General features: G+C 34.3%; 2 protein-coding genes across 2 annotated transcripts; both read left to right on the top strand.

Moving 5' to 3' along the window:
- The first annotated feature begins 457 nt into the window (after positions 1-457).
- On the top strand, positions 458-2,448 carry LOC135125602 (uncharacterized). The gene is made up of 7 exons (XM_064051239.1): positions 458-548; positions 613-902; positions 975-1,229; positions 1,285-1,593; positions 1,724-2,017; positions 2,150-2,263; positions 2,323-2,448. The coding sequence occupies exons 2-7, from the start codon at positions 641-643 to the stop codon at positions 2,364-2,366; spliced, it is 1,278 nt and encodes a 425-aa protein (XP_063907309.1). The 5' UTR covers positions 458-548; positions 613-640; the 3' UTR covers positions 2,367-2,448.
- A 2,887-nt stretch (positions 2,449-5,335) lies between these two features.
- Positions 5,336-6,698, top strand: LOC135125601 (odorant receptor 49b-like). Its single transcript, XM_064051238.1, has 6 exons — positions 5,336-5,464; positions 5,514-6,087; positions 6,137-6,236; positions 6,291-6,377; positions 6,431-6,586; positions 6,642-6,698. Exons 1-6 carry the CDS (start codon positions 5,338-5,340, stop codon positions 6,684-6,686), a joined length of 1,089 nt encoding a protein of 362 aa, XP_063907308.1. The 5' UTR covers positions 5,336-5,337; the 3' UTR covers positions 6,687-6,698.
- The last annotated feature ends 5,085 nt before the right edge of the window (positions 6,699-11,783 follow it).

Below are 11,783 nucleotides of genomic sequence, written 5' to 3'. Positions count from 1 at the left end.
TTGGTTCTGTAAGCATTTTTCCTAAAGTCTATTATATAGTACTTTTTTTTCGTTTTCAGTACATAACTGGATTCAAATTAAGTTAAATAGAGTTTTGTTACGTTTTAAAAACGTGTAGGCAAAATTGTTCAAAATGAACAACATTTTGTGTCAGATATTCTCGCTTTTGGAGAAATAATCATTGCAGAATAACAATGCAGCTTTGGAGAAACAATTTGTTACACCAAAAATTAATGACGTGATAATTAGTTCTTTCGTAATACAAATTTTCTAAAAAACACTTTCAAATAGATGTAATTCCGATATCAGATGAATCATCAAGTACATGATATTAACGCACTTTGAAAGATGTTTAAAATATTACGAAAAATTCTACGTACGGTTACACACGTAACAGAAATATTTATTGGAGATGGATCTTGTCAGATTCTTATCATTACCCCCAGTTTTTAGATAACGGATAAAAGTAGAATATATATTAATTTCAGAGAGCAGGTATTTTACTAATCTTTATATCATCAATCACAACGAAACATAATTAACTCTAGGTAACGTAAGCCTGATTATATAGATAAATGTATTTACTAGTTCCTCTCTGCACATTATTTGCAGACCAATAATTTTAAAGTTTTAGGCTAAAATGAAAATGTTTCTGAAGACGCTATTTCACATTTTGTTGTTCCTTGGTGTTTTCAGCAGCGAAATAATTAAATTTGAAAATGAAAATCATATTTTGTGTGTCACAGATGACACAGAATCACTAATGTACTTAAAACCACCATTAGTAACGAAAACGAGAAACACATCAATTTTAATGGAAAACGACGTAATATGGGATGACTGGTCTTTAAAATCGTCGACAGAAGTCGTAGTACCAGCTGTTTTGGATAAAAGATGGGAAGGTAGGTAGTTTCATCTTACATCAGTTTTTGTGTGTTTAATTTGGCTACAATGATAAACTGTTTATTTTACAGATCTACAAACGAGTTACACTGATTCTTTCCACTACGGATCAGTGTCATCCATATCATACTCAGTACCTGGTGAGACTAATCTCACCGTAGTCACTACCAATCCTCCATCAGCTTTAACAAAAAAAGCAAGGGATATTTCTATCGACTGGATTACCTACACCAACATGCCTAAAGTGAATGAAAATGCAACTGACTTTGTGCAATTTCAAATTAATGTTACTTCTTCGGAAAAAACTTACTTTAAAATACATGATTGCAAGTACTAAAAGGCATATTTCGGATACCTTAACAAGTTTTTTTTCCTTTTCAGATAAACTGAGATGGGCCAACACTGTTTCAAAAACACCGACACGTATATCGATCTCTCAAAAAGAAACGTCTTGTTTTATAGTGTACGGTTATGTTTGTTTTTATTGTATTTTACAAGTTAATATAACAGGCCAATCTGTACAGTCCTTCTCTGGAAAAAGTCAAAAATCCCTAGGTCGATGGCAATATCTTAAATATGAACCGAAAACTGATGTTGAAATAACATTCTGGAGGGAAGCCGCAAATGGACGTACTGGAGGACAGTGGGCAGTGGATATTAGACAGTGTCCACCCACAGTAGACAACAAAAGTAAGTTTTCTAGTGTATTAAGATTTTAGCTAAGATGGTAAAAATGCTTTTTGCATTAAATCATCTCTTTAATTTATTATAAGAAAAGAGTTAAGCTAGTTGCACGAAAATTATCCTTACCTTTTTGTAGCAATTTATGAGGTATCTTTGGAAGACGATGTGCAACAAGGGGAGGAACGTCGGTGCGTTGCTGGTACGATAATAACGAAGCAAAACAATATTAGACAATCTCCAAGTGTCAAAATAAATGACGATGCATTTAGTTGCAATCCTGGAACCGTAGGACGGAATTGTGACATTAATTGCACAAATTTCTTGGGATCAGATAAAAGTTATTGTGAGCAACATAAAATCTGTGATGATACTTACTCAGTTTCTGAATGTTTTTGTTCCTGGGGCTACGAAGGAGAAACGTGTAATAAAAGTAAGTACACACACCAACAAAAATCCTATGTCCTATTGTAGAACATTATTGCCTTCAACATTCACGGTTTAACGAGAAGGACGACACTTGTTTGTAGTTTGTTGTTTAACTAAATAATTTACTTATTTTTAGCATGTTCGAACGGAAAATGGGATTTATCTTGCCGTGCCACATGTAAAAATTGTGGTCTGTGTAATGGGAAAACTGGACAGTGCACTAGCTCCTCGCTAAGCAATTTTAGGACAGGTATAATATTTGAAATATCAAATATTCCTAATCATAGTAAATTCATTTTTGCTTTTTAGCCGGAGGACTACTTTTTTTGGGAATAATATTTAAATTTTTGTAAACTTGTATTTGTCAAACTAAATATGCGTTCAATGTATTTTAGTATTATAACCCTGAATGAACGAAATAAATATTTGTAGTAATTTAGTGTTTCATATTATATACTACCCATGATAAAACCATTCGGTTACTTTTTCTTAAAAAAAAAAATTAGCACAAATGCCCAAACATAACGGCGTGGCGTTAAGTGAGTAATCAGATGAAAATTTAGAAACTCTGTAGTGGCATTTCGTTGAATTTTGGTTGAATTAGTTATCCTATGCTGTTGATGCACAAGCAAGCAAACAGAGATTCCGTTATAATAACTTTAACTGCAGTTTCGCAGTCATCGAATAATATTTTGACTAATGATTATTATTAAACTACGTGGTTACAGTATTGTGAGGGTCTGTGAATATTCATGAATATAGAAACAAAAATTGAGACAAACTTAATAGATTATGTAATTGAAATAAATCAAAAAGCCGCGGAGACATTTATAAGCAAACTTTTTGTTTGACCAAGGTGATTAAGAGGGAAAAAAACTAATAAATACTTGCAAATTAACAAAATTTTAAAATCGAAAATCTGTAAGACGTAAACAATAAAGAAGATGTCTGAGAAAAGGGCGAAACATTAGCAAGGGGGGTGAGAAGATTAAAAATAATGTAGCGCGTTGTTATAACCCAAACATCCCACCTTAAGTTGACATGTGAACAAAATTTTAAAAAGCCCGCGAAAGTTTGAAAAAAAAAAAATTTGGCCGTGGTTGTGATCGTCTAACAAAATGGAACCCTACGCAGAAAAAAAAGCTGCGACTAAGTTGTGCCGGCTGAAGACACTTCTTAATGCTCACCTACAAAAAAAAACTTGCCTAAATTTGAATGAAATCAAATTAGTGGATACAAATACACAAATCATTACGCACGTGTGGCGTCAAATTTAGAATCACGAGCGGAGTTTGGGGCTCCCGGTTGTGGCTGTTTTCCTACCCACGACGGTGATTCTACCCTATCGGCAAGCACATGTCGCCTAGTACCCCTCAATCACGAAGAAACATGCCGCGCTAACAAGCCGTTACGGTCGCAAACTCGTGGTTCGAAATCTCGGCTATTGAAAAGAAGCCGCGAACGTCACGTCATCCCAACCGCTCCCCTGACTTCTATTCAAGATGTGCGTGTTTTGTGTAGATAACGCGATCGCCAGCTCGACAAGGAACCCCGCACTCCGCTTCCGCCATGTGTTTCTGTGTTATTTACCTCAATTCTATTTAAATGTTCAATTGCCATGGCTCTGATATTAAACTACAACCGAACAAGTGTTAAAGTTTCAAAAAGAACAATAAACAACATTTAAATTCGCGATACAGTCTCGTGAAATTTGAAACAGCAAAGATTAAGTTTGGACATCAGACAATTTATAATGGAAACATTAATCAACAAAATATTTACATGTAAAAAGAAACAAGCAAACATTTATAAAAACACAAAACATCTGGTGGTGTGAAGTAAAAAAAAAAATTACCTTTGGTCAGGAACTGCAGAGCATGAAAATTTACATTCAATTTAAATTGTACACCAAAAAAAATTACTGAGACTAAAATTGTGATATAGGAAAAAATTGCAAAGCTAACAAAATCACATGAGGTTAATATTTGCCGCACTTTATCAAGGATTCAAACAAAGACTTTATATGATGTTAAATCATGCATGATTCAAGTCAGTAGTTGCTTAAAACAATTAGCTTTGAGAGTTTATATCGTGGACTATTCCCAAATTATCCCAAACAAACACATGATAAATAAACACAAAATCCATGCCTCGTCGCGAGAAATACCTCTCGATGATGTCCAGATGATAACTGCCTAAGGGGAAAAAAATTAATCCCCCCATCCCTCAGTTCACGATATTATGGAACCCTTATATATAACTTGATAAACAAAGGATGAGTCCTGACTAAGTGAGTTTATGGAGAATTAAGCATTTGGCTTGACCTTCTAAGCCGGAATAATATGAAAATCACCACGGGAAATTTTTTTCTTAGCAACTAAAATCAACAAGTGGTGGTTTTTAATTTTGACAAAAATTATATCTTACACTATGTTCATGTCGTTACAAAAATAGATCACAACGTTTTATTTTTTTAAATGATATGAAATATCAAAGCGGCCTTTGAAATTGTATATCTGGGTGCGTCTTGAATATTTTAGGGGTGGTGTTTCTCAGTAACTTTGTATATTATATCCAACTAAGCTTTAAATATTAAGAATGACATATATATGTTGTCGTAGAATAATATTAGGCTCTACATTAAAACACACTGTTTGCTTGTTTCAAGAATTTGTTAGATGTGTGTAAATGCGTCTGGTATGTGTAATCAGAATCACTAATATAATCAACGTACACTCAACAAAATACATCTAATGCCACTAATGAATCTCTTAGCTCAGCAGCGTATACTGTCGTTACGAAAATTACTGAAACATATATTTTCTTTTTTGTCTCACTAGGTAATGGATAATATTATATATTTCACGTAAAGTAGGGTCTAGTTGTAAGCAATAAATTCAATAGCGGATAGAGACATAATAATTTCGTAAGCTAATCACATGCAATAATAAAATAAAATGCAGTAGTGGCTAACTATGAGTTAACTCCCGTTTCAATGAAAATTATTTCGTAGAAAAGTGTAAGAATCAATAAACCTAAACAAAATGCTTCACATTAGTACGTAAACAGAACTTCAGTGCTGCAAGTTATGCCACTAGTCGAGAGATAACCGCAATAAAAAGTGTTTATTACAAATAAAAATTAAATCTTTTATAGTTTCACAACTGCAAGACTCGTTTTGTTTAAGGATAAAAGAAGTTCAGAATATTTTATTCTCTTTAATCTCACTGTACATAACTGCAAATAAATTTTTATTTAAAATTTCTTACAATGGGAAAGAATTTAATATGTAAAGTAACTCGAAGAAATCTGCAATTTAGTTTGATGTGGCCAAAATTTTCAGAAGAACTTAATCCCAGTTACTGGCATTACTTTAGAGTTTCAATATTTTTATCCTCATGTGGTGCGCTACTTCTAGCAATAATGATACATATTATTATGGCCATAAAATGTAAGTATTTGCTTTTTTTTCGAAACTTTTAAATATCTGAAAATTTTAGATAAAATTTATCAGCATTTAAGCGGAAATAATGCCGGATTTACCTCCATGCTTGGCATGATATACATGAGTATAATTTATGTGCATCATCAACCAAAAATCGCTCTTTTGCTTAAAGATTTATCTAATTTCGGAAAATATGGGAAACCGTCAGGTTTTGATAAAGTAAACAAAAGGCTAAATTTCTGGGCACCCGTGCCATTTATGTACCCAACAGTAGGTGTACTTTTTTACAGCTTTACTAAATTCAAAAACAAGTCCATTTGTGAATTGGCAAATGAAGGGAAAGCAGTAAAGGATATGTGTGGAGTTATGTATTCATTTTGGATTCCATTCGACATAAACTATTTTCCAGTGATTCAAATAACTGCCTTGTGTGTGGCCACGTTGGTAATATTGCTAGTAAGGCTACGTACAGGAATTGCGTTTCAAGCATTGGAAATCATCCAGCATGTAATTTTAAGAATCAGGCAACTAAACGTCATGATCGAAGACATTTTTAATGGTAATGATGATCTCGTAACAAAAAGAAAAAAATTAACGAATTGTATTTTATATCATCAGGAAATAATAGAGTGAGTTTTGCATAAACATGCAGCGTGCTTTTAAAAAATATGTTTTCAGTATGTCTGAAAAGTTAAACAAGTATTTCTCTGGCATTATGGTAACACATTTTGTAATGACCTCCATAATCTGTGGATGTATAGAAAAGGAAATCATTGATGTGAGAAAAATAAAACATATTGTCATAACATTTGTGTATATATTATATTTTCAGGGAACATATTACGCCGCAACTCATCTTATTTCTTGGATTATTACTCTTTTTCTCGTATCGTTCGGAGGTCAAAAACTTATGGATGCAGTAATTGACCCACTTGTCATGTTTAAATTTTAATTTAATAAATTCTATTTTAGAGCCAATCTGTAACAGATACTCTTGTGGCAACCGACTGGTATTCCGGAGACATTTATTTACAGAAAGACATCCTCTTCATGCTTCAAAGATCACAAAAATATATGTGCGTTCATGTAGGTTCATTTGGGCCATTGTCTTATGAATTCTTTCTCGGAGTATGTGGAAAAGTTAACATTTCTGTGTAAGATAAATGTTTTTTTTCATTTTTAGGTTATAAAAATGTCTTATTCCATCCTGGCTATGTTAAAGTCTTAATTTATTTATAAGCTGAATAAAAGAAGATGCACTTTTTGTACGATCTTTTAACTATTATAATCTTATAAATTACAACTTCAAATTTCCCAGGTTTTTTTTTACATGCACAGTGTTTTAGAAAACGGTGCTCTGAAGTATGTATTTGAAAGTTGAGAGTACCTCACGAGAATAGCTTATCATTACTCGAAGAGGCTTCAGAAGTAAAATAAAAATTACTAGAAAACTTGGAACATTTTTTCACACAATTTGTAGTATCTTAAGGTGAATTCACGAGCCATTATGTAAAAGCTTGTTGGTTTATAAAATTGGAAATAGCATTTGCCGTTCAAAATTTTGATGCCGTGGAATCGAATTGTTGGTGGGTTCGATCAGAAAAATTTTTGTACTTTTACCTACACGATATTCCTAACGTAGATATAAAATTTCCCAAGAATCTGTCCTGTAGTTTTGGAGACTGCCTAATAAAATATCGACACAGATGGCAGACAGGCGGAAACAAGAGACCTAATTTTTCATATTTTACTACGGACTACGCTCGGGAAGTAAAAAACTACATAATTAGTCTAACTATTAGAAAAGTAACTAAGAAAAATTATCATGCACATTTTGCAATATTAGCTTAAGCGGCGACACATAAATATCAAGTTCTTCGCCAAGGCTGTTAACGATCTGTGGCAATTTATATATTGGAGTATTGAAAGGAACATTTAGACGAGCTCTGGGACAATTAAAAGTACAGTGATAGCGACTATGTAAACGGGGTACATTGATAGATAGCCAGCCAATTACGTGGGTGGAATCTATATTGTTATGAAGGACCTTTATGACGAAAACTTCTAAAGGGAAAGGTACCTTTGCTAAGATGAAATAAATGTTTTGCCATTTTTCGCTAAAAGTTTTCAAGATTTAATTTTTGATAAGCATAATAGGAAAACCATATCAGGGAACAGTACTCTAACTTGGAACGTATAAGTGCGATATATAAAGTCCTTACGGCTAGCGAATTACTCAAGCATCTACATGTTCTGACAATAAGATCTAAAAGTTTAAGAAAAGACGCTACTAGATTATTTATATGTGGGGGGAATGATAATATAGTGTCAAATGTTACACCTTAATCCTGGATGTCAGTTGTACGTTGCAAGTTTACATCTTTTAAACAGTAGTAGAAGTGAACTGAGTTGTTGGTGCGCGTAAATGTTAAATCTGCACTCTTCTTCATGTTCACCACAAAATTATCAATCTTCAAAACCATTGACTACATTGAAAATCTTTATAGCGTCTGCATAAAATAAGACCCTATTGCGTATCACTGAGTGTAAATCTTTGATATATATTAGAAATATTAATGGTCCTAGAGTTGAGCCTTGAGGTAAGTGCAATGTATGAAACGCCTTAGACACGTCCAAGTATATACAGGGTTAGTTACGAGAGAATTACTTCTGAAAATTATTTTTACGCAACCCAAAATACTAATACCCTGTACCACTTGATATTATCTAAATTTAAAATGAAATGCCTAATCTATGATTGCTTTGACTTTGGCAGTGTCACTTTGACGTTAATTAATTAAAAAAAATTTTTTTCATCGTTGACTCGCCTCTAGAGCTCCATTGGATCGACGACATACAGTCAGATCAATCTGGGCTATACTGAAGCCATAAGTGCTCTACTAATGTTGTTCGCCGCTAATGTACATGTGTTAATTCACCATGTCTGCGTCACCTAGAGCCTCTTCGAAGTGCAAATCTGCAGCCTCTGGACTTCTTCGGCCATCCATTTACAAAAAAGCCGTAGCATCCCCCCAAAATGCCCAACATTTTCAACAGATTAGTAGTTAAATTGTTTGCTTACTTGTTTGAGTTTGTGTTGTAATCTTTGAATAAAATGCCGTAAAAGAAATTTTTAGAAATAATTTTCTCGTGATTAATCGGTTGCAAAAGATCAAGAGGCACACTGACAAATTTATTAGCGGCGCCGGAGGAGATTTCCGACTGGCTGCGGTACCACCATGGACACTCGCGTAACCTCCTTTTCCACAATTGTCAAACTCAAAGCAATCATGGATTAAGCATTTCATTTTAAATTCAGTTAGTATCAAATGGTACATGGTATTCGTATTTTGGGTTGCGTAAAATTAATTTTCAGAAGTAATTCTCTCGTGACTAACCCTGTATGTTGCAGTAAAAAATCCTTTTCAGTTAAAACGCGTTTTTCCTAAATGCCCTTGTTACAACTAGAATTTACTGCTGTTGAAAAATGTATATCAGTTAAAACTAATTCTAACTGGACAAAATATGTTTCTACTGATAGGTCGCGAAAATGTTAGAGTTAAAACCCGTTTTCACACTAGTGAGCCACCTGTATAAGCAAATCTAAAAAATATGAATGCAATGATAACGCACAAGTAAAAACTCATGATATTTTGCACATTTCGGGTAGATTTAGGAATTTAACTCGTTACTATGGAAATTTGCAATTTTACACCTTTAAATTTCACAAGTTTTTACAAGATTTTTTTATTTATTTATTTGTAGATTTGGTTGCATCGACAGTAGGTCATTAGCAACCTTATAGGGTGGTAAAAGGACAAGATTAATAGTGGCAAAATCAGTTTTATCTTAACAAGTACTAGGCCCGCCCACCCGCCCCCTATATTCTCAGAGGATATGTCATTTGTCGAAATAAGTCTTATCTTAGCAAGTACTAGCCCTACCCACTCACCCTTTACTTTCAGTCTTATCTTACCAAGTACTAGCACCGCCCACCCGCCCCCTCTTTTTTCAGACGATATGTCATTTTCCAAAATAAGACTTGTGTTAGCAAGTACAGCCCCGCCTACCCGTCCTTTATTTTCTCAGAGGGTAGTACATGCTAATACTTGCTAAGACAAGTCTTATTTTGGCAAATGACAAATCATCTGAGAAAAAAGGGGCGGGTGGGCGGGTCTAGTACTTGCTAAAATAAGACTGATTTTTCCCCTATTAAACTTGTAAAAACTTGTTAAATGTAAAGGGTGGAACAATACTGTCAGCAGAAACAATTTAAACAAATTCGAATTTCCGATTTTTTTTTTTAAATTATAAATATAACATGTATATTTATCTACTATCTATAAGTCGAACTTTTTACTTCCCGAGCGTAAGCAAAGGAAGTATTGTAATCGAGTCCGTCGGCCGACTCTCTACTTTTACGTTTTCTCGATCTTTCATGACCCCTAGAAGACGAAGAAATAGGTCTCCCATTTCCGTCTGTCTGTCCGTCTGTCCGTCCGTCTGTCCGTCCGTCTGTCCGTCCGTCTGTCCGTCCGTCTGTCCGTCCGTCTGTCCGTCCGTCTGTCCGTCCGTCTGTCCGTCTGCCGTCCCGGATTTTTATTAGACAGATAATCTCCGAAAGTACTCGACCGATTGTTGTGAAATTTTGTACTTATATTAAGAATATCATGTAGATGGTAAAACGCTAACCAAAATTTGTCTAATCATCCCCACCACTAATGCGATGACGTCACTTCAAAATTGTACATAGTAAATGGGTTTTCAATTGTATAAAATAACATAGTCCTACACATGTAGTTTACAACTCCGAATCGACTTTTCACCCGAAACGTCCAGATTTTTGGAAAAAAAATCAAAATTATAAAACAACATTTTGAAATTTAATTTTTAATCTGCTAACCAGAATGCTTTGAAATGTTGCAGATGTTTTAAGGCTATAAAGAGCATCATAAATCTTTAGTCAAAAAATATTTGCTTACCCCCTCCAAAAACTTGATGACGTCAGCTCAAAAGTTTGTGGAATAAATCATATCTAAAATGTACAAAATATGATGAGTCTGTACTTGTGATCTATCACTCCATTCATATTTTTTGGATTTGCATATACAGGGTGACTCAAAAAAATTAATGAATGCGTAAATTTATTTTACTGATTTACTCAGAAACTACAAAACCGAATGCTTTGAAATCTTGCAGATGTTTTAAGGTTATAAAGAGCATAATAAATGTTTAGTCAAAATATATTTGCTTATCCCCTCCAAAAACTTGATGACGTCAGCTTGAAAGTTTGCCGAATAAATCCTATCTAAACTGTACAAAATATGATGAGTCTGTACTTGTGATTTATCACTCCATTGATTTTTTTTTGGATTTGCATATACAGGGTGAGTCAAAAAAATTATTGAATGCGTAAATTTATTTTATTGATTTACTCAGGAACTACAAAACCGAATTCTTTGAAATCCACTGCGAAAAAAAAACATAATAGGCATGCAGTCGTCACGTTTCCGACAGCGAGGGAAGTACTGTCTAAACTCTTTAGACCAATTTTTTCGGTGGCAAGTGAGGATTCGACTTAAGGCAAGTCGACTGTATTGTCGCCCTGGCACAACTGTGATATTCGCCCCGCTCAAGCGAGTCGATTCCCTGTCACTCGTCTGAAAACGGGTTTTTCTCTCGACCAATCAGTCGAAACGCGTTTTGTCTAGTTAGAACTAGTTTTAACTGAGATTCACTTTTAAGCAGCAGTAAATTCTAGTTGTAACAAAGGCTTTTAGTAAAAACGCGTTTTAACTAGGGAAAACGTGTTTGACTGAAAACGGGTTTTATACAATCATCCAGCTGCTTCTTATCAAGGTGTTTCGCTACGAATTGTGTGAAGCATACAATATTTGTTAGAGTTGAACGCCCAGGGAAAAAACCATGATAATACGGAGAAATCATAGATTTTATTGACGGAAATACTTTATTATAAATGACTATTTCAAAAACCTTAGATAAAGCTGAAAATACAGCAACAGGCCCGTAATTTTCGATACGGCTATTGTCACCAGACTTCGAAACCGGACATATTTTGGCGAATTTCCAATCATTAGGAAATGTTTGAGTTTTCAGCGGCAGGTTCAACAAGTAAGTTAAGGGTTCGACTAAAATAGCACGCCAATATCTAAAGGTCCCTTCCAATGTGAGAACACCACGTATTCAAGTTTTTCCACACCAACAAAGTCCCAAAATTTCGTCGGATCCTTACACAGCGATTGGCTTCACTGTTCAGATAATCGTTGTAGTCACGGTTAGTTAGCATCTTTGTCACTTTTCGTAA

The sequence above is a fragment of the Zophobas morio genome, unplaced genomic scaffold, assembly GCF_036711695.1.
Source record: "Zophobas morio isolate AGI-343-1 ecotype UQ-CSIRO unplaced genomic scaffold, CSIRO_AGI_Zmor_V1 ptg000009l, whole genome shotgun sequence".
Lineage (NCBI taxonomy): Eukaryota > Metazoa > Arthropoda > Insecta > Coleoptera > Tenebrionidae > Zophobas > Zophobas morio.
The sequence above is the reverse complement of the archived record's forward strand: the minus strand, read 5'-3'. Positions and strand labels throughout refer to the sequence as shown.

Bases quoted from the DNA above. Each gene is read 5' to 3' on its own strand.
- LOC135125601 (XM_064051238.1), top strand. From the start codon at position 5,338: ATGTGGCCAAAATTTTCAGAAGAACTTAATCCCAGTTACTGGCATTAC. The intron at 6,088-6,136 runs GTGAGTTTTGCA...ATATGTTTTCAG, and splicing joins TATCATCAGGAAATAATAGA to TATGTCTGAAAAGTTAAACA. The intron at 6,378-6,430 runs GTAATTGACCCA...ATTCTATTTTAG, and splicing joins GTCAAAAACTTATGGATGCA to AGCCAATCTGTAACAGATAC.
- LOC135125602 (XM_064051239.1), top strand. From the start codon at position 641: ATGAAAATGTTTCTGAAGACGCTATTTCACATTTTGTTGTTCCTTGGT. The intron at 1,594-1,723 runs GTAAGTTTTCTA...ACCTTTTTGTAG, and splicing joins ACCCACAGTAGACAACAAAA to CAATTTATGAGGTATCTTTG. The intron at 2,264-2,322 runs GTATAATATTTG...TTTGCTTTTTAG, and splicing joins GCTAAGCAATTTTAGGACAG to CCGGAGGACTACTTTTTTTG.